This window comes from Daphnia magna, unplaced genomic scaffold (assembly GCF_020631705.1).
Source record: "Daphnia magna isolate NIES unplaced genomic scaffold, ASM2063170v1.1 Dm_contigs021, whole genome shotgun sequence".
In the NCBI taxonomy this organism is placed as follows: domain Eukaryota; kingdom Metazoa; phylum Arthropoda; class Branchiopoda; order Diplostraca; family Daphniidae; genus Daphnia; species Daphnia magna.
Window position 1 is genome coordinate 937,130 of NW_025533118.1, and position 20,825 is coordinate 957,954.

A 20,825-nucleotide genomic window follows, 5' to 3' on the forward strand; every position below is an offset into this window, starting at 1 on the left:
AGAACCATTGTGATGCGACTTGAAGACGACGTTCCAACACAATGTGTTTCCCTCGACTTATTCATCGTTCAATTTAAAAAAATGTATGACTTAATGTATGCTGTGGATTCTGATGTTATAGACAGTGATGCTTAAAGTTATACTCAGAGTTGCCGTTCGATCACCATTTGGTGATCGAACGATCTCGATCTCGATCTCTTAAAAAAACTGATCAATCGATCGCATCGAGCAGTGAATGAAAAAGTGATCGATTGATGATCGACGTCGATCAAATCGATCGTCTGAATTTTTCCTCTTGTATTTTTATATGAAAGAGTAAACCAAATACACAAAGTGAAACATTGTTATTTTCTGTTGTTTCCAGATGTTTTTGACGGTTGATTGCCCCATTCACGGCAACAAGCCCCATTCAGCTTTAAGAAAACCAACATTTTAAAATTTAAATCAGAGAGATTACATCTTTTTGCTGTGAAAATGAGTCCTGCTGTGCTGAACAATCTTTCGCAGGCAGCTGAAGACGGCAGGCCACTGTTGTATTCTCTGGTAGAATAAAAAAAAAAAGCATAAATATATTTGATAATTTGGCATGACAGCTTGTAACTATTACTTGTAAATCATCCTGATGTTGGGAAAACGATCTAACAAAGAGATGTCCTGTGAATCCTCTGTAAGATATTTCTCGACTTCGTCGATTTCAGTTGACGGCCTCCGATTGTATCCATCAAGGAAGCGCTTTTTTTTTGGTGATTCATTGTTTTGGATGTTAATTGTAGAAGATCTATTGAATTACCAACATAAAAAAGAAGTTTTATATTATGGGAAAGTGTAAGCAGCGTAGTCGTGTAGACTATGTAAAACATTGAAAGAATTGCGGACTAGACAAGTAATTTGACAAATCAAAACACATATCTAACTTACGTAGGCTGACTGCAGTGACTAGTCTTCACACGTCGAACTGCTCCTTTGAGTAATAAAGTATACGCAGCTTTGGAATCGTCTTCAGCCCATACCATTTTAAACATTGGGTCAGAGATACTTGCCATTATTAAATGATGCTCGTTCATTAAGTGATTAAATCTGGCGTGTAATCCGCCAAGAACGGCAAAAACAAGGGGACCACAGTGATGAATAGTGGGATCAATTAAAAACTCTTCCATTTTTTCCACAAGTAGCAGCTTTGTGGGTATAACACATCCTATACTCATATTTTCTTCATTTTGCAGAACATCGAGTGCTTGAGTAAACGGTTCCATTATACGAACGTATTCTCCAATAAATTCCTTTTCTGACTGCGTTAAGGGAATCAATCCAAAGTAACGAAATGTTTCTCCTAGCTCCGTACTTTTCGTGTTAGAAAATTTGCGTACACAGTTCATGGCGTCATAGAAAGCATTCCATCTAGTTTGATTGTACAAGATGAAAAGCGAGCCTAGTTTTTCTTTGATGGTATCAGAGGCCAAGGAACTTCGAGATTGCTTACTCAAAATTTTCTGCAATTTTCAATCAACTTGTTTTTTCAGTTTGTTGAAGGTCACATTCGTTATTTTAGAAATATCTGTAGTTGCTATTAGATTCAGGAGATGACATGGACACTTAACGTGATAAGGCAATTTGATTCGTTCTCGGCATTCATTTTCCGTTTCAGAATCTGCATCTTCATTGTCCACTAATATTTGTTCTTGTGCATGTTCTTGAAAGATTTGATCTAAGTCTATGTAGACAACGTCATCGTCATTCTCACAATCTTCGTCGTCATAATTTTGCAAATCGTCTTGATCCTCAGTCAGTTCATTCCCTCCGAATACTTTAAAAGATTTGAGGAAGTTAGAGCCACTGTCAGTTATCATTACATTGACCTTGTCAATAATATTGAATTCTTTGTGAACATCATTGATTACTTTTGCAATCACGTCGAACGTGTGTCTGTCTTTTACTCGGCGAATCGCTAGGCAAGCACTGCGTCTCTTTAAATCGTCCCCTTTCCAGTGGACTGTCATCCCTAAGTAGCTCCTACGATGAGCTGTCCACATGTCAGCGGTGGTACACACATCAGTTACGTTTTCCAGGGCCAAGCAGAGTGCAGTTTTCGAATTTGAAAAGTTTCGCTTCAGTTTTTCGGTAAAGAACGTTCTCTTTTTTACTTTTAACTTTCCAACAAGGCCTCCCATGAGCCAGAGAAAACCTTCTTTCTCAACTATCCTTAAAGCATTCATGTCGCTTACAATAAAATCCTAAGAATAAAATTACGATTACTTTCTTGGAGGTTAACTTTAAATCATGAGAGAATGATTATTACCATGATTTTGTCGTCCAAGTCGGCTTGAGTAACAATGGGCTTAGAGGTCGGTGGCTCTTTTGTGTTAACCAAATGTTTGTCAATTACTGTCTGAGCACCAAACACATCTTTCCCTGAATCGCGACGTTTATTTAACAAACTGAGTTTTGTGTTCTTCAATTTTTGAATTTAAGTCGGGCAATCTTAATTTGTGGAAAGACTTTGAAAATAACAATTATTATTTGTACGTACAGTTGTAGAAAGTAAAAGAGCATTTAAATGTAAATCTACCTCAACATGTCTGCCAACATTATGAAGAGTTGTGTGGTTCACTGTAACGGTTTTGTTTAAACAACCCATCAAGCACTTGTAAATCGTAGATTTCTCTGTACTGCTAACTTTTTCAAAATAATCTGGTGGGACAAATACTACATATTTCTTCTTTTCTGCAAGTGCAGGTTGACTCTCAGTTCTGAAGTGGAAATTGAAAATGTAATATATTTTCTTTAGGATACAACATTTCATTACTTACAAATCAATGGTAGGCGTAGGCCTACGCCTATCATCTTTTGACGTTGAAGGCTCCACGTCCACACTCATCTCACAATCGTTAAATTCGTTACTTATGCAGTATTAAAAGATTTGACTATGTGCTATGTCTAGAATCTAGAATAAATGAATGTTACTGCAAGTCTGCAACACGTGAAGTTGCATAAATTCACGTCGTCTGAAAAAGCAGACAAATTAAAAAAAAAATTATCAACCTAGGTGGCGCAAAATTCGTCTTGATCGAGAAATATCTCGATCATGTGACCCTTTCGATCTCGATCTCGATCTCGATAACCTGCTGTGATCAATTCGATCGCCTCGATCAGGGAAAATTGATCGATCGATCCTTCGATCTCGATCATTTCCATCGATCGCGGCAACTCTGGTTATACTGTATAACATACATTTTAATAAACAATTGAACATTATTATTTATCTATTTTTCTATTTCAGTAAGAAAATGACACTAAATTTATTTCTATAAAAATAGTATTTCTAATCGTTACCTTTTGAGGGTTATGTCGCACAATTTTCGATACCCGAATTGCGTCTCAATTTTCGCGGATTATATTTCATTCCCCTCGGTTCCCGATTTTTGAGGGTTACACGTCTCAAACAACGTGAGGTTTTTATAACAGTGCACACTAAAGCTAGGTATGTAACAAACGTATTCTGAAAATTTGAACAAGATCGAATTAGTTATAGGGATCCCCGTGAATAAATTTTATTGGAAATCTCACTCAATTTTATATTAATCGTTATCTATGACACTCAAATTTGATTTAATCAACGATGGATGATGCATTGCATGTTCCTCAACAACCTGTAATAGATACTGACGCTTTTCTTCAAATGATGGATGAAGTCTTTTAAGTCTCCGATGAATTTGACTCCCCTCACAGCACAGTCATTGGTCACCTCAAGTTTTTTGGCAAAATCTCTTGCTAAGCGATATTCGCTTAAAAGATTCCAATAGTCTGTGGGCAACTGTAGCCATTCTTGTGGATAATCTACACTGATAGATTTTGTTTGTGGTTTTCGTACGCAGAAATGGTCTGAAAGCGGTGGAAAAGAGACGTACGTTTTTTGACGACGAAAACCGGCTTTACATTTCAGCTTATAATAATCGTTGGGTCTTTTCCCAACGATTGTCGTACATTTATTTGAGGCTAATTTTTAATTAGAATAAGACCATATTTTACGGATCTCGAACCCGATTCTCCCGTATCGCAGTCGAAACTCATTCCATGCAGCCAATCATTACTTTCTTTTACTGACAAATACACAGCAGCGGCTCCCTACTTATTGTTTCCTACTTAAGAGGTGCCAGGGTCACTTACATGGCTTTGGATACTTAAATTCCGCCCATACTTACACGAGATTTCCTACTAAAAAAACCTGTTTCATGTAAGAATGTTGTAAGTAGTTAAGTAGGCTCAATAAAGGGTCTAGCCTACTTAAAATTCATTCGCATACTTTTTTTTCTATAGGGCAATTATATAATCTTTAGTAAAAAATTCAGCAAATGACTTCTATCATATCGAAATTTGTTGTGGTTATAAAGATAGGCTATATCCATAAATGGGGTTCAGAAATGAAAAAAATATATCGCATATCGCGGGATTCGAACATCAGACTTTCTAAGTCGTATTCCAATGCTTTACCACTGAGCTACACTCGATGATATACATGATGCAAACATAGCATCATATACTATAAAGGTCTGTTGGGTGATAGAAAAATTTTAAGAAAAATTTTTAAGAAATGGTATCATTTGATTTTACGTGCTAAAATTCTGTAATCAAACACCACCGATTGATAAAATTTTTGAAGTTCATAGTTATAATTTGAATAAATTTATACTAATATTAATTTGATTAAATTAAATATCGTTTTCTTAGTTGAAATAGAAAAAGATAGAAAGAATAATGTTCAATTATCTACCGAAAATCATTACCTTTTTTAACAGTGCAACATTATAAACTTCCCGGTATTCCTGTGATGGAATTTGATGTGTTCAAAAAAAGTTTTTGGATTTTCAATTGACAGTTCATGAGTAGTGTTTGATCATTAAAATTCGTCAGAGTTACAAGATACTTGCAATTTTAACGACTTTGATTTAGTCAACCTGCTTCACTGTGCAAGGTACTTATCTAAAGAACTTAAATGGTATAAAAAGTACTTAAATTTGGGAAAACGATACTTAATTTTGATACAGCTTTTAAATGTAAGTATTAAAAATGGATAAAGTATGTTTCGCAAAACTTGAATAAAGATACTTAAATTAAAACATACTTATTTCGAATGTTTCATACTTAAAATGCCATTTACCATCTTATTTATAAGTGGGATGGTAAGTGTAAGTAGCATAACCACATATAAGTATTTGCAATTTACAGTAAGTGACTTGGAAAACTCGTTTTAAGTAAGAAAATTGCAAATTTAGTAGATTTCCGACCTACTTAATCAATCAGTAGGAAATTTCCTACTGAAATACTTACATTAAAGTAGGTTACCGCTGCTGTGTAATACTTGTTTAAACTAAAAGTCGCTTAACGTTTTGCATTAATTGAAACATCTTCCGTTTACTATTACCCGAATAATTTTGTTCTTATACTCCCTGTTTGTGAAAAAAGGCTTAGATAAATTGCACTTGATGAAAATCGTCGGCCTTTGGTACGTTTTCTAATGTATGTTCTCGAATCACTTCTTTATTATAGAATCAGTTATGATTCTAGAACCTCGTACACTTCACCAAAGAGCTTTACACATCTCCGGATTTTCGTAAATGAAAATCGACGAAAATCATTAGGCTATCATTGAATGAATTTCGCACATGGAAAACCAACGAAAATCGTCATCCAAAATGTACTTTTGCCGAAACCATTTACTGTTAATGATTTTCATCGATTTTTAAAGAACGAAAATCCTTAGCAGCAGACGATCATACAGTTTTATTTGAATTTTACGAATGAAAATCGTTAGTAGCAGACGATCATACAGTTTTCATTGGTTTTAGCGAACGAAAATCGTTAGCAGCATACAGTGTTCTTTTTAACAAGGAAAAACTTAATTCGTTTTGTAAATGAATACGAATAAGCAGTAAAAACGAATACGAATAACAAATAACGAATAAAAAGGACTTTTTATTCGCGAATACACTCTCAATTTCTGATTGCTACTTTTTGACTACTTTTGGCTACCATTTGGTAGCGAAATGAAACATGCTACTTTGGTAGAAGTTCACTGTTAAAAAGGGTACCACTTATTTGGGGTTGTCAACCACCAAAAATTTGTAAATGTACGAAATTTTGACTTTTTACGAAAATTCTGGGGTTTTACGTACCACTTTCATTTTTTCAAGTATGTCGCAAATATTTTGGACAACTAACTCCGAAATTTATGGGCTTCAAAGAGAAAGAAGTTTTAGAGTAGACAAACACGGGTTTATTACTCACAGAAGTAGAGGAGAGTGGGGGCAATTGAGACACAGGGCAATTGAAACAAAAATTGTTTCTCTCGCCGTATAAGAGAAATTTTCTTGAAAAAATTAGGGTTAATAGAATGAGGGGGTTTACAAGTATAGAAAAATTTACGAGTTTTTTTATTAAAAACTTTTTAAGATATCTCGAAAAAACTGTTTTTTGTTCTCCGTCTGTTAAATTTGCGTTTTCAATTTTTTTGTTTTAACCCCTAAAATGCTACGTTTTAGTAATAAAATTAGTTTCAGATGATTTGAAATTCATTTTTCTACAATTTAATGTCATTTAATTTTTCCCTGCACTCTTAAATAATTTTAAATAATTAAATGTAACGATGACCCTATTGCAGGGCAATTGAAACACTTTGTTTATATTCCCTGTCTGTGAGTGGTCGCATTTTTTTTGCAAGTATTTGACGTAATTCATTTAAACAAATGTAAATCATCATGATAACACAACTATAATACTTGTATTCGCTGTTTGGGATTTATTTAAAAAAGCATGTTGCTTAATGGTTTTTTTTTAAATTTAATTATTTAAATAATTTAAACTAAATTACGATCTACTTTAAGCATATTTTAAAAATCTGTATATTGCATTGTACCTATTGGTAAATTTTGATCACACTAGCAGTTGTGGCTGCTGAGATATCGTGATTTTCATTTTATGTGGGTATGAAGAAGCTTCCTTATGGGAAAACCCACGTTGCAATTGCGTCGACACACCGTTTCAATTGCCCTGCTACCATGGCAATTGAAACACTCGAAGCGACCTCAGTTTTTTACAATTTACTACTATTAAAATTAATCTTTTCTCATAAAAAAAATGTCATTTAGTAGCTGAGATAATAGGCTACAATTCTATATAATTTTTATATTAAACTATTTAGTTTTTTTTTTCAAGAAATACAAAAAACCAAAAAGTGTATGAATTACCCCCACTCTCCCCTCCATGGCGATGAATTTCTGTCTTAGTAGGGACATACAATTTCTGGGAACGAGAAGAGGCAGAGTGAAAGTGAAAAAAAATTATCTGAAAATCTTTCTAATAAAATTCATTAAAGCGTTGTTTTAAATAACAGTAAAATTACAGTAAAATTTACGATTTTACAAATAATATTCACTTTTGCAAAAATATGGAAACTAAAGCAAATATGACGTAGCTATGTTGCCAACAATTTACTAAAAAGGTACGCAAACAAGCATGGTCTTAGGTAACAGGGCAAGACGGCAACCTCTAACCCGTGTAAGACTTGTCAGATTTTATTGTATGGGAACGGAAATGGCGTCTCTCGATAACGTGAAGAAACGGTGTGTATTTGTCGAATTAGTTGACGGTAGGGCAAATGCCCCATACGAAATTATTCTAGAAGAAAGCTCAACTGAGCAAAGCTTTGATAACATACTCTACTCAACTCCCATTCTTCACCAAAATAGTTCACGAACATCTTTTCAAGATTACACACATTCAGGTATATTATTTAGTCATTTAACACAGAATGTCTAGAAAATTTTCTATGATTTCTTTTTACAGGCAATTTGGGGAATGTTACTACATCCAAGCTTCTAAATACTATTTCTCCATTTGATTCTGGATTGGATTGTGATGATGTGTCTAGTGGTAAATTGTATACTTAGTGAAAGTAAATTTTATCGTAATCATTTGATTTATTTTGCATAGACAATTTGGTGATCTCTTCTACATCTAAGCAACTTAGTTCTATTGCGTTGGATTCTGAACAAGGTTCTGAGCATGTGCCTAGTGGTATGATTAGTACAGTAGGCTTAATGAAAGTGAATGTTGTCGTAATTATTTTTTTCATTTGTATGTTTTTCATTTTTAGACATTTATGCTTGCGCAGCACTTGAGGTTTTACCCTATCTAATTCCAGTCAGGAAGAAAAAGGGTGTTATCCCTTCTCACTTTCTGTATTATCCTCAAGAAGTATGTTGGTTTTAAAGCTTTGCATTGATTCTTTTTAATTTTCATCCATTTTCTTCAGGATTCAGTTAGCCTGGATGCGGTTTTAAAGGAGACGGTCAATCGTCCCCCGTTCATCATTCAAATTGAAGATTCCTTCCACGTCATTGTAGATAACCAAGTTTTGGTAACTTCTAACTCGGTCTCCGAGGCATTGTTGAACGTATTTGCCTCTTACTATGTTTTCTGTATCGAATGTAGTAAGCAAGTATTGAAATCACTGTTGTTCCTGCAAAGTGAGGTCTTCGGTTTAAAAGATGATTGTTCCAGAAATTGCCCTGGTTTACCTCTTTTTGTAAACACTCTTAATGCTGTTAAACTGTAATTGACCTTTTGTTCGTTGTCATTGTCGTCGTCGTCGTTCATTAATGTTTCGTTGAACTGACAACATTCAAACAAAATGCAATTTTGGTTGGCAAAGAGCAGTACAAAGTTTAATCGTCTTACATTCCGTCTAATTTCTTTAATTGGCTCATCGTTCCCTAGCTGGATAGGCTACTATAGAATAATTTACGTAGGTAACCTTCTAAATAACCATGAAAATTTAGGGGTAACAACCACAACAAATTCGTATTGCGATACGAAAAAAAAAAATTCGGGTTTGGGAACCCCAGATCTGGTTTGCCGAGAATTTAGGGCGTTTAACCCCGAAATAGTTGGTAAGTTTTTTAACAGTGTTGCTACCATTTGGACGGGAAACCGTCGATTTTTTTAAAGCAGGGTAAAGTAGATCCCCTACCATCTGCCTACCATTTGCAATGGTAGACTAGTCTACCATTGACTAAAACGGAAAAAAAGGAAAGTCCTCGATGCGGATTATACACTGGACCACACATTAATTATATATTCGCAGTCGAGCGCCTTAACCACTTAGCTATTTTAATATATTTTTGTTTTCGCATTTTTCATACTGTATCCAGGGTTCAGTTAAGAACTTAGAAAAAATTCTGACTGAAAACTAAAGTATGTTTACATTGAAGACATTTGAGTATGTGTTAATAATTAAATCCTACTTTTAATAATTATATATTGATTTTAAACTATAATTTCTATCTTTTTCATTTTTAATCGCTTATTTAACCCAAATCTTTCAAAATAACAAAGAAAATGTTAATATTCAATAACAAATTTTAAAAGCGAAAGTGGAAATAGTTGTATAAAAGTAAATAAAATATGACAAATTTAAAGGGGAAAGTAAAATTTATCTGTAAGTCATCAGAAGAAAGTTTGTTTGCTTCCCAAGTTTTGTTATGTTATATTCCAACGAAAAGTGCTATATTTACTTGGGAATCGCCCCTCCATTTTTGTTGTGATTTTGCGTTTTCGTCTGCTAATTCTTACTTTATGGTAGACACGCATTTGTCTACCATATGGTAGATCGTCTTCCATTCCCCTACTAGCTAAAAGTAAACAAAGTTTTCTACCATTTCTCTACCTTTTTCGTTCTACTACGCATGGTGGCCGAAAAGTATGAAAAAGGTAGAAACCAAAAATTGAGAGTGTACGAATAATATTCAAATAACAAATCACGAATAAATTTTCGATTAAAATATCCAAAGTCATAGACCCCTGGTTGCTCCACTATGGCTTTTTTCCCTTTCAGAAAAGGGGTAACCTCTTGCGTGAAACACTATACGAAAAAGCGAGGATTTTAGGGCCGAGCGTAAGAGTTATTTTCCGCCGTTTTAATTAATTTTTATTTTTTGTCGTTTTAAAAAACACACCACCCTAGGGGTTGCAAAAATGTCCCGACCTGTAACTTGCCTTAAAGCGTAATACCTTAAGGCATTAAAAAAATGTCTAGACTTACCCAACCCTACCCTGTCGTGTCCATCACCCCGTCTACCCTCCCCCTTAAAGAAAAACAAACAAAAAACCCATTACCCCGCCAATAGGTGGCTTTAAAATATTAAATCGGTGTTCGGATTTTTGTGCAGGATACTGTACAGTAGTGGATTTATCCCATGTGTACCGGGGAAGCTTTTTCGTTTTTAGTGTGTTGGAAGTAAGTAAAATTTTGATTCAAGATTTAGAAAGTAAGTTCTTAATTGAGGTAATTTTTCTATTACGACCTCATAGCGAGATTAAGGAGAGTGGCTGACGTCGACATTGGCCATGAAATAGACTATTTGTTAGGTACAAATATTCAGCCATCGGTATTTTTTTTAATTGTTTTTATTTCGCCAGATGTATTTTTGTTTTCGTCTTTCCTTTCGAAATACATTTCTGTATTACATTGAACTGAAATCTAGTATTTGTTCTCATTTACACTTTCGACAACCACACTCATGACCCACGTATTGGTGTATAATTTGGTGGATCTAACCCCACGAAATTGTGCCAAAATGGGGGAAAAACAAGTTCACTTTCCTACTCCCCACTTAGGCCCCACTATTTTCCCCACGAAATCGTGTACAATTTGTCGGTACACTTAAGCCCACGAAGCCTATAAGTGTATTGATCCACCTAAGTTTAAGTGTACCAATATGTGTACCACTATAATAATTTGAGGGGTTCACCACTAAATAGGTGGGGATTTACATTTTCCCACTTAAAAGTGGGCCTAAGTGGGGTTAAAATTTTTTACTATGGATGTCTTGTCGGGGATACTTTAGGACAGGGACATGACTGGAAAAAAAAGATGTCTTTAAGATGTCCCGTCAGGCCTACTTTTGGGACAAGACAAAAGAAGACTAAAAAAGGATGTCTTGAAGACGTCCTGCCGGGGATACTTTAGGACAAGGGAATGCCAGACCAAAAAAGATGTCTTTTGGATGTCTTGTCGGGGATACTTTGGGACAGGGACATGACTGACAAAAAAAAAAAGATTTCTTTAAGATGTCCGCTCAGGACTACCTTGGGACAATGCTATCGAAGATTAAAACAGGAGGTCTCTAAGATGTCCGCCCAGGATTACCTTGGGACAATGCTGTCGAAGGCTAAAAACAGGACGTCTTAACCCTAGAAGAACACTGGATACAATAGAAGTCCATGGGACGTCGCGACATGCTTTGGACATCTTATATATATCCCTATTGTACTACCCAGGATATCCATAGTACACCATTTGGTACCATGGATGTCCATAGGACGTCAGAAGCCGACATCCTTTGGACATCCTATATATATCCCGATGGTACTTCCCAGGATATCCCACACCTGACGTTCAAGGTATGTCCTGCAAGTGACTGTCAAGGGTTCAAGGTAAAATAATAGAAGTAAGATTACCAGAGCGTTGGTTAGATTTGAACCTCTGACATATAGATTCGCAGACTTGTCTCCTACACTAGTGCCACTACACATATTATAATACTTACAAAATCATCATATAAATGACTTTACACGGAGTATAACAGCTTGTTTTCGGCACCATGGATGTTCATAAGACGTCAGAGGACTATTTTGGGACAATGCTATTGAAGACTAACCGCTCAAAGACTAACTCGGGACACAATAGAAAGACTTAAATAACACGTTCGTAAGACGTCCAAGATTAGGCTATTTCAGGACAACTGAACAAGGGCAAAACTGGATCAGAAAAAGATGTCTTTAAGACGTCTAAACAAGGCGAATTCAGGACAACTTCACCAATGAACTTAAAGACTTAAAAAGATGTCTTTAGGATGTCCGCTCGAAGACTAAATCAGGACATAACACAAAGATTAAAATAAGACGTCCGTAAGACGTATACTCTGAAATGGCTTTACCCAAAAGTATCCCCCAAAGGACGTCTTAAAGACATCTTTTTTTATTCCGAAATGGCCTTGTCTAAAAGTATCCCCGGCAGGACATCTTAAAGACATCTTTTTATAGTCCAAAACTGTATTGTCCTAGCTGGATAATGTTGACCAAATGTTCTACTAGTAAAGACAACTTATATGAAGCAGTTGATATTATATAAGAAACATATCACCTAAAAAACAACTTTTTTAAAGACCCACATAGCAACGGGTTATCTTTATGACATCCCAAGGATGTCCGGTTGTCCCAAGTGGGGATGTGCTAAGGATGTCTTTAAAATAATGTTTAAGACTCCTTCGTTTCGTCCAAATGTCCGGGACTAGTACTATCTTTAAGACGTCTATCAAGACAGTTTGAGGACAACTTTAAGTGGTCTTTTGGATTTATGAAAGACAACTTTAGATCGTCTTTTTTATTACTTAAAGATATTTTTTGGACATCTTAAAGGTTTCCTAAAGATATCTCAATGATATCTTTCTGACTTCTTAAAGATATCCTGATGCCATCTTTCTGACTTGCTGAAGACATCTTTAGGCCACCTTTCTGATTCACCAAAGATATTTTTTGGACATCTTAAAGATTTCCTATAGCTATGTATAAGAAGGTTTTTTTTCAATTACCACCAATGTAAAGGATTATAATTAACAATCTAGTTACCAATCAGCCACGAATAGTAGGAGTATCGTTGCGTGGCGCGTGTGCTCTTGCAGCAATCACACAATAGATAGCTGCTTAACGCCATTAATCGACTGCCCGGGACCACTAACACTAATTCGATCTTGTTGAAATTTTCCGAATATATTCATTAGCCATAGTACATCCTAGCTTTAGTGTGTAGGAACACGGAAGGTCATTTTTGATTACGTTATGCAATTTTTTTTTTTTAGTTCAAAAATCAAGAAATTAACCCTTTTTTTGGTACGGGGTGCCTAAAAAATCATTTAAAAGGAAAAAAACTTTGTACTACTCAACCTATTTCGCCCCTCGATCCGCTAACATCGATTTCAAATTCAAAAAAGTTGCGGGAATGAAACACCCTAAGGCAACACTATTTTAAAACAAAAAGTTTCATTTATTTTCAATCACGCAAAATTTAGAGTTTTGGGGTAATTTCCCATTTTTCTTTTAAAAGATGCTGAATTAGCACGTTTATAACTCCTAATTTTTTTCTAATAACTCAAAATTTTCTAAGTTGCTCCAGGGCCTACTATCCCCTCTCTCTCCTATTTTGTAAAAATTGTCTACTTTTAATATACCAAATGGTAGCAAGTTGGACACTTTGATAGCATGTTTGTTTCACTACCAATAATGATAGCCAAAGGCAGAGGAAAAGTAGAAATCAGAAAGTGTTTACTTAGTTGTTTGCCCGGGTAGGAAACAATACTGACCATTCTTAATCCGATGTTGATTTTGGGTCGGTTCACGTCATAAATGCGTTATTAGTTACATGAGATTGGTCCATGGTTGGAAAAATATTAAAATCTTGTTTTTCAAAAACCAAATCAATTCCATCCTTAGAAAGTTAAGTTTTAACGATGCATGTATCCCACTACTAGATCAATGTCGATATAATTTCGAACCTTTGCTGTTGTTCGATATTGACTAGCCAATAATAATCCAATGTCCAAAACCCAAATTTCAACGATGTATACAGTCATGCGTGCAAGTTCCTTTAGCAGGCAAATGGGTCTATATCCTTTCATTTTGTTTGGACGGAGTGTATGTATGCATGTATGAAGACCAGAGACAACAGTTGCATAGTGCTACGTAGGGAGACACCGGGGCTAGTTGGCCTGGTTTTTACACACCCTGTCTTACCACTTGTAATTTTTCCTGTAATGATAACATTTATGTCCTAGCTGATGCTTTGTTATCTTATCTAAATTGTAGCGTCAACAAAAATGCTAATTTAGAAAAACTTTCTGCCCAAAAAACAGTTTTATTCGGACACTTTCAGCTGGCAACTTACCCCGTAAGTGGGGCAAGTTGGCCTTACATCTTTGCAGAGCCCTTTGAAAACACGTATAAATTTTCATCTTCTCATCTGTCATCCACACACGACTCGCACGCCCATAAGCAAATTTTTTTAATTGTACAACGAATCCAATCTTCTTTAATGGTCGAATAACGCCCTCCGCATTCTGGGCAAAATGATTCTTTTTTTTTACTTATTTTTTTCCCGCTTTGCTGGCTTGCTTTTCTTGAACTCATCAGCTTTAGAGTTGGGCGGCTGTTCAGATAACACAATCTTCCTTGCGGCTTCTCGTAATTGTCAAAAAAGGCGTCGCAGTTACGTTTGTTGAAAGATGAGGTTCTTGCCAAGGAGGTAGCCTCGGGTTTCCTAATTGACAAAGTATTATGTCTCTTAAGAAATGAGCTAAACCAGTCAGGGCCAGCTAAGCATTTTGCAGTCCACGACAAGGGAATTTTGATGTTCATTTTGGTGGCCAATTGAAATGCTAACTTCCTAACGTCCAGTGGTGACAATCCAAAATAAATATCTGCTGCTCGATGCCAATATTTCACTAGTATAGCCTTCTCCTCATCTGTGAAAACCTGCTCGACAAAATGTTTACACTCATTAGCCTAACTTACTATGCCTATAGCCTAAACTCAATGTATTTCTTACCTGACGAATCTTTGAATAACCATATTTTTGTTTACAGGGTAGCTCATTCTTATTCTTGTCTACGTATCTAGCAAGACTTCTTCTGGGAATCTGAAACATTTCTCTTACCTGAGTTATTCCTCTTCCTTCTGTAAGAACAACATCAATTGCTCTTTCGTAGACCCACTAGGCGTTTTTCCCCTGTCAGTTTTTCGTACCTCATCCTCGTGTAATACTAAAAAAACAGAAGATTTTGACACACAAATAAACAAGGTCAGAAGCTAAAACAAAAGGCCAACTTGCCCCAAAAAAAAACAGTCAACCTACCCCATGGGTAGGGGTCATTGTTTTCTTAAAAATATTTACTTAAAAATAAATTATATTGAATTTTAGAATTGACTGACCCTTAGCTAAAAGACTAAGGTATCTAAAGAAAAAATTTCATTAACATCCACTACATACCTTATTTCTGAAAAAGAAAAGGCACGGAAAATAAAAGTTCTCGGCAAAGCGTAAAACGGTTTTCGCAGTACAACGTCAGCATTTAAGTGCAGACAAAATTAAAATTTTGTACAGACCATCTAGTGATATTAATTAACACTTCGGCTATCCTGAAAAACTCTACTTTTTAAGTGGCGTTAAATAATACGCAAAAGAGCGACTTACCCCTAAGCCAACTAGCCCCGGTCTCCCCTACTTGTTCATTGGGTATATTTTAGACATCTAGTAGAACTCTTTATTTCTACTGGAATGAATTCCTTTTAAGCCGAAGCCTTATTCAGCCAGTAGAGAAATGACAATCAGATGCACCAGTATGATAGTTCGAGGGGTCCACGTAAATTTTCTTATTTCAGCAATGTTCTGCGTTTCATTTTTCAGCTTTATGGTGACTCATTTTTTTGGATTGCCCCATATATCTCAACACAGAATAGTTCTCAAATCGGAGAATATAGTTTTACCTGCAATTCAACAACATTATCGCCTATCCCAAAAATTGGGAATATCTTCTGGCGGAAAGAAGTCGTCCACACACGGGATTAGAGATTATATCCCTATTGCAAGCATTTTTGCAAAAATCATCGTCGGTTCAACCACAATTGATTCAAAAAACAAAATTAAGGGACTCTGCCCTTTCGTTTCACCTTTGTTGGGTAAGAAGGGTTTAGTCGTGCTATCGTTACCCCTACAATATAACATTTAGAGAAACGTTTAAAATTTCAAAACGTCATTAGATTAAAAATTTTCATATGGAAAATTCCTTACCGAATTGTAAGCAGAAAGTTTCTTCACAGCGGCGACAAAATAATTAATTTTTGATACTTAAAAAAGGCCAGCCTAATAAATTTTTTTTCGTACTTAATTTCTATAAGATACTTAATCTTAATAGGCTACAAAAAAATTCAGTAATTTTATAAACTACCTACTTTGAGGTTAATTTTTGGAAAAAACAGTTAGCCGTTCTATGATTTTAACCATGTACCATTAGATTCCCTGTCTTATACTCTACCGCTACGCCACATCAGTTTTTATAGAGCGAACTAATTTAGCTAAAAAAGGTGATAAGATAGATAAAGTGATTGAATATTTTCTGAAATTTTTTTGAAACATTTACAAACATGTGATTTTGCAGCTAAATTTTTAATATATTGAGAAGTAATGATCATACAAAATGTATTTCATTAAACTTAAATGGCATATATTTAAGTAATTAAACAAAATAAACATTAAAAAATTTTAAGCCTGGTTCAAAAATCCAGAAATCCCTTAGATCAAATAACTGATTTGTAGTTATAACTAGCAACTTAGTTCAGGCAACCTGTCATGAGATGGGCTTATGTCTGCCAAAAAATAGTTAGCCTTATTGCTAAATTTAAATTTGGTTCCTTAAGATTAACATATGGTTTTGAAAACGAAGAAGTTTTTGTCACCGATACTTCTAAAAGGGTGATGTAACCAAATATAGGGTTTTTGTAAAATTGTAATTGCATATTAGACCTAGTCTACCTGAAAATAGAGGCCATTATTTAACAGTGCAGTCCATGCATCAATTTTCATATTATTAAAATGACTGATTGTATATGTTGACTGGAAATAAAAACCTGACCGATTGGGCACTTTCAAAGATTTGCCAGTTGTTAAACCAAGGTGACATCAGTTTGCCAAAATATTGTAATCATAAATATTAATAGCCAAAGTCCTAATATTATTGTATAATATATGTTTAAAAAATTAATTAATCCTAATTTAAAGATTGTTATTTAATCCTAATAAGCATATACATCAGTATGCTACGCAGGATACTTAAATATTTTAAATACTTAAAAAGCATTTTGTACTACTTAAAAAAATTTGACAATGCTTAAAATCGATATATCGATATAAAGTATCTAAAAATGACACTTAATTTTTAAAAAAGATACAGTCGCGGCTGTAAGTTTCTTTACGTGTAGCTAAAAAATCCGCCTTTTTACTGTATATTGGCGGATGGTATGTGCCTATGGCAGAGGTTGAGATACCTTATTTGTTCTATTTTTTTGTTTCTTACAACCTACCCCTCCGCGCAAAACATTTTGACAGGCCATGTACTATACATATGTATGTATAATGCCTATGCCGACATGCCCCATGTTGCAATGTATCAATTTGCCCCAACCCGGGGTTTATTCAAATAAAAATTTTTATTACTCCTTTATAATTGATTAAAACAAATCCATCGTTACAGTTCGATAGAGGACACAATTTTCTATAAAACAAATATTTTTTAAAAATTATATGCATACCAAGAAAAGATAAAATTGATGAATACCAAGCACGCAACTATTGTGGATTTGACGCAAAAAATTTCGTTATTTTCTATTTCCTCAACTATTTGGGATAAATTTATAAAACTTTGCACAAATGTGCGCACGATAAACATCTTTGACTATGAATTATTTCAATAAAACCTCTTTCACACAATTCTTCTAAATTAGGAATTGCAAACTTGCCCTCCTGCCAACTAGCCCCACTCTCCCCTACGACGTTTTAAGTATGACAAAAAGCTTTTTTTAGTATTTAAAATATTAAAGTATTCTGTGTAGCATACTTATAATACTATTAAGACTTTAACTATTAATACTTATTAATACTACTTTGACAAAGGTGTCACCTTGGTTTTTCAACTGGCAAGTCTTTTAAAGTGCCCAATCTATCGTGTTTTTAATTGAACATATAAAATCAGTTATTTTAATCATATGAAAATTCAAGCATTGGCTGCACTGTAAAAAAATGGCTCCCATTTTTAGGTAATATGCAATTCAAATTTTAGAAAAAAAACCTATTGGTTTTTGCTAAAACTTTTTCGCAAATATTAAAGATTAAAATTTTGAAAACAACTTTTTTTTAATCATGCGTTTATCCTAGGAAACAAAAACCAAATTAAAAAATAAGGCTAACAATTTTTTGAAAAAATATATGCTAAATAACTACAAATCAGTTAGTTAATCAAAGGCATTTCTGGATTTTAGAACCACTCTCTAAGAAATATGTCGGGAAAAAATTCCGAGAATACATTTCAGTACATTTTTACCGATAATAATTGTCGGTTTTTCACTGATTTTACCGCCATAATCCCTACAATATGATTTTTGAAAGGCTGAGAAAAATATTTGATATTAGATCTCGGTTTTTCGATTGATGGACAAACATATTAGGGTGGGTCGGCGGTCGTAACAAAGAAAAGTAGACAAAAGTGTTGTTGCCAGAGGCCTTGCCTACTGTCGAATAAGGAAAAACTTCATTCGTATTGTAAACGAATACGAATAAGCAGTACAAACGAATACGAATAACGAAAAAAAGGACGTTTTATTCGTGAATACGAATAATGTTCGAATAACGAATAAATGATCTATAAACCTAAAATTTGTGGGGTATTATAGGTACGGAATGAAAAAAAGATTAGTAAGCCACGAGACTTGAACCCTTGATGTTTCGATTCATATTTCAATATTTTACCACTGAGCTATATTTGATCATATACTAATGGCAAACATCTCTAGAAATATAATTAAAGTCGATTAGGTGATAGAAAAATTTAGGGGAAAATTTTTTAAGATATGGTAACATTCGATTTTACGTGCTGAAAATCTGTTTTCGAACATCGTCGATTCATAAAATTTGTGAAGTTGATAAATCTAACTTGACTTAAATTGATGTAATTTTAAAAAATTAAATGAGCAACCCAAAACAATAGTATGTGTTTTAACAGTGTAAAAGAAAGCTTGATTTTGAGTCCCATTATTTCACACACCTCAAGAATTTAATATGATTTTAAATATTGCTTCTCACTGCAGAAAATTTTTCTTTATTTGTAAGATTTATCGAACTGTATTATTCTATAACAAAGTCCAGTCTTTCCTAATTGAAAAAAGACCAGATAATTTTCAAACTGCTCAGAATCTCTTAAAACTGAAGAATTTTATGTCTAGGCCTATCAGTTTCATCCTGCCTCTTTTCGTTCCTGTTTGTATGTAGACAACTTATATGAATAATATACCTGCGTCGTTTCTTCGAAAATATCTTTCTCTTTAAAGAGAAAGATATTATATATAGAGATAGGATCTACCTGAAACTATCGATTATCGATATCAACTTTAAACCGAAAATAGTTTGATTTTTTTACAGCTAGATTTTCCGCGACGATCTACCTGAAAATGTGATTATTTCTTACGAAAAGTAGCACATAACGCTTAAAAATACCAGCTTACGATTATCGACAGTAATCATCTACCGAAAATCGTTACCTTTTTTAACAGTGGGGGGAACAATTTTCCATTTTGGCCCTAAGATGAAGAGAAGGAGCCTAATTGTTGATTTGCAATGTTTTTTCGACAATTCAACAATCGTAAAATCAATTTATATGGAGCGTCAATGGTCGAAAATCTAATTCGTATACATAAAATAACATCGGTTGTACATCGGTAAATACATTCCGGGCTCCCCCATAGGAGCTAAACCCAGTTTAAAAAAAAAACATAGATAACATATAAGATTTTCAATTCTATGAAAATTTCATCCTACACATGTCTCACAATGTAGTGCATTCTATAATGCACAGTAATTGGTCAATGTGGAACAGTGGTAAAATATCAGACTACTGAGCTAAAGCCGAATGGTAGTATGGTATGAATCCTGAAAATGCCACCCTATTAGAACTAAACGAATACTAGGTTGAAGGAGAGCAGCGGTAGGTTATCAGTTTTAAACTATCGATAACAAATTAAAAAGTTGGCATTTAAAAAAATATTATAAATAAAAATGTTTAAGTTAATGTTATTCAATAACAATTAAAATAATATCTTAAGCGTTAATGATATTACAAAGTACTGTATGATGATGAAGGACGTCTGCACACATTTAGACAGAAAGACCTTGAAAATACGAGAATACAGTAGGGGTAGAAGGGGGAAACCAGACGTCTGGACCTTGAGAACGAAGTGGTGCATACACCCCCTCAAATTTAGGGAAAGTAAAGGTAAACCGACAATAGCATTCGGATTATCACTGTCTCCCCGATTGAAATTGTACGTAAAAAAATGCCGAGAATAAACTCTGGACGTTGATTATGATTACCGAGTTATCGGTAAAAATCCCGATATATTTCTTAGAGAGCACGCTTAGAATTTTTCAGGTTTTGATTTTGTTTATCCACTTATCCCAATTAAATTTTCTAAAATAAATTTTGTAAGATCATTAGCAGTTTAAAACAAAATTTTTGCTTCCAAATTATATGTTTCTAAATTTATAAAAAACTTTAGCTGCAAAATCATGTTTCTAGATGAATCTAAAGTTTTTCAGCAAATTTTCAATCACCCTTCGTATCCCTCCCTTAATTTAGCCCAAATGTTTGATAATAAAAAAAATGTAAAGTGCAATTGATAGTGCAATGTTTTGGGATGACAACTTCGTTTTCGAGTTTGCTTACACGATTATCTGGCATTTCAGTTTGGGCAGGCAACGCTTGGGCAGCTGGCTGGTGGTGCTACCCACTGTTAATTCGCAGTAATCGTATGTTTATATTTTTAATTTTTTAAACTAGTATTACCACACTAACTCCTATTCGAAAAGTAATTTTCAAAGTTTTAATCCTCAAAATCACACTTTTATGGATGCCATTTTCCTCAAAAACTTCGAAAAATGTTCGAAAAATGTT

General features: G+C 34.4%; 4 protein-coding genes and 1 long non-coding RNA gene across 12 annotated transcripts in view; 3 read left to right on the forward strand and 2 right to left on the reverse strand.

The window, feature by feature from the left end:
- Window positions 1–251: 251 nt before the first annotated feature.
- On the reverse strand, window positions 252–5,819 carry LOC116933397. Of its 4 annotated transcripts, none has more exons than XR_006652588.1 (9): window positions 3,565–5,819; window positions 3,331–3,496; window positions 2,808–3,215; window positions 2,567–2,747; window positions 2,297–2,495; window positions 1,899–2,231; window positions 919–1,804; window positions 608–778; window positions 252–540 (listed from the first exon to the last, which is right to left on the reverse strand). XR_006652588.1 is itself a non-coding variant. In XM_045180707.1 (6 exons), exons 4-6 carry the CDS (start codon window positions 1,374–1,376, stop codon window positions 345–347), a joined length of 825 nt encoding a protein of 274 aa, XP_045036642.1. In that variant the 5' UTR covers window positions 1,377–2,231; window positions 2,297–2,495; window positions 2,567–2,747; window positions 2,808–3,296; the 3' UTR covers window positions 252–344. The 4 variants fall into 4 exon arrangements, 1 of the variants encoding a protein (XP_045036642.1); XR_006652587.1 differs by having other exon boundaries at window positions 919–2,231; window positions 2,808–2,941; window positions 3,040–3,215; window positions 3,565–5,813; XR_006652586.1 differs by having other exon boundaries at window positions 919–2,231; window positions 3,565–5,817.
- Window positions 5,820–7,222: 1,403 nt separating this feature from the next.
- Window positions 7,223–8,732, forward strand: LOC123477408. Of its 2 annotated transcripts, XM_045180744.1 has the most exons (6): window positions 7,223–7,777; window positions 7,840–7,926; window positions 7,987–8,070; window positions 8,150–8,250; window positions 8,309–8,413; window positions 8,488–8,732. In XM_045180744.1, the coding sequence occupies exons 1-6, from the start codon at window positions 7,510–7,512 to the stop codon at window positions 8,488–8,490; spliced, it is 648 nt and encodes a 215-aa protein (XP_045036679.1). In that variant the 5' UTR covers window positions 7,223–7,509; the 3' UTR covers window positions 8,491–8,732. The 2 variants fall into 2 exon arrangements, with proteins under 2 accessions (XP_045036679.1, XP_045036678.1); XM_045180743.1 differs by having other exon boundaries at window positions 7,510–7,777; window positions 8,309–8,732.
- A 1,401-nt stretch (window positions 8,733–10,133) lies between these two features.
- On the forward strand, window positions 10,134–10,527 carry LOC123477386. The gene is made up of 2 exons (XR_006652585.1): window positions 10,134–10,291; window positions 10,366–10,527. It is a non-coding gene; the product is annotated as an uncharacterized LOC123477386 (long non-coding RNA).
- A 3,299-nt stretch (window positions 10,528–13,826) lies between these two features.
- LOC116935846 lies at window positions 13,827–14,874 on the reverse strand. The gene is made up of 2 exons (XM_045180667.1): window positions 14,657–14,874; window positions 13,827–14,583 (listed from the first exon to the last, which is right to left on the reverse strand). The coding sequence occupies exons 1-2, from the start codon at window positions 14,753–14,755 to the stop codon at window positions 14,068–14,070; spliced, it is 615 nt and encodes a 204-aa protein (XP_045036602.1). The 5' UTR covers window positions 14,756–14,874; the 3' UTR covers window positions 13,827–14,067.
- Window positions 14,875–15,395: 521 nt separating this feature from the next.
- The window catches only part of LOC116935844 (beta-1,4-galactosyltransferase 4), a 36,365-nt gene continuing 30,935 nt past the window's right edge, over window positions 15,396–20,825 (forward strand). Inside the window, exons 1-2 of one of the 4 annotated variants that reach the window (XM_032943068.2) lie at window positions 15,396–15,786; window positions 20,618–20,680. In XM_032943068.2, the coding sequence (XP_032798959.1) occupies window positions 15,429–15,786; window positions 20,618–20,680 (421 nt within the window). In that variant the 5' untranslated portion in view covers window positions 15,396–15,428. The remainder of the gene's footprint in view (window positions 15,787–20,617; window positions 20,681–20,825) is intronic. The other 3 variants (XM_045180666.1, XM_032943071.2, XM_032943070.2) reach the window with 3 other exon arrangements.

What these genes read in the sequence shown, in the direction of transcription:
- LOC116933397 (XM_045180707.1), bottom strand. Translation starts at nt 1,376, where the DNA reads ATGAACTGTGTACGCAAATTTTCTAACACGAAAAGTACGGAGCTAGGA. An exon ending in AGTCACTGCAGTCAGCCTAC is followed by an intron (nt 779 to 918) that starts GTAAGTTAGATA and finishes GTAATTCAATAG; the next exon opens with ATCTTCTACAATTAACATCC. An exon ending in AACATCAGGATGATTTACAA is followed by an intron (nt 541 to 607) that starts GTAATAGTTACA and finishes TTATTCTACCAG; the next exon opens with AGAATACAACAGTGGCCTGC.
- LOC123477408 (XM_045180743.1), top strand. Translation starts at nt 7,510, where the DNA reads ATGGTCTTAGGTAACAGGGCAAGACGGCAACCTCTAACCCGTGTAAGA. An exon ending in TCAAGATTACACACATTCAG is followed by an intron (nt 7,778 to 7,839) that starts GTATATTATTTA and finishes TTCTTTTTACAG; the next exon opens with GCAATTTGGGGAATGTTACT. An exon ending in TTCTGAGCATGTGCCTAGTG is followed by an intron (nt 8,071 to 8,149) that starts GTATGATTAGTA and finishes TTTCATTTTTAG; the next exon opens with ACATTTATGCTTGCGCAGCA.
- LOC116935846 (XM_045180667.1), bottom strand. Translation starts at nt 14,755, where the DNA reads ATGTTTCAGATTCCCAGAAGAAGTCTTGCTAGATACGTAGACAAGAAT. An exon ending in GTTATTCAAAGATTCGTCAG is followed by an intron (nt 14,584 to 14,656) that starts GTAAGAAATACA and finishes TTTGTCGAGCAG; the next exon opens with GTTTTCACAGATGAGGAGAA.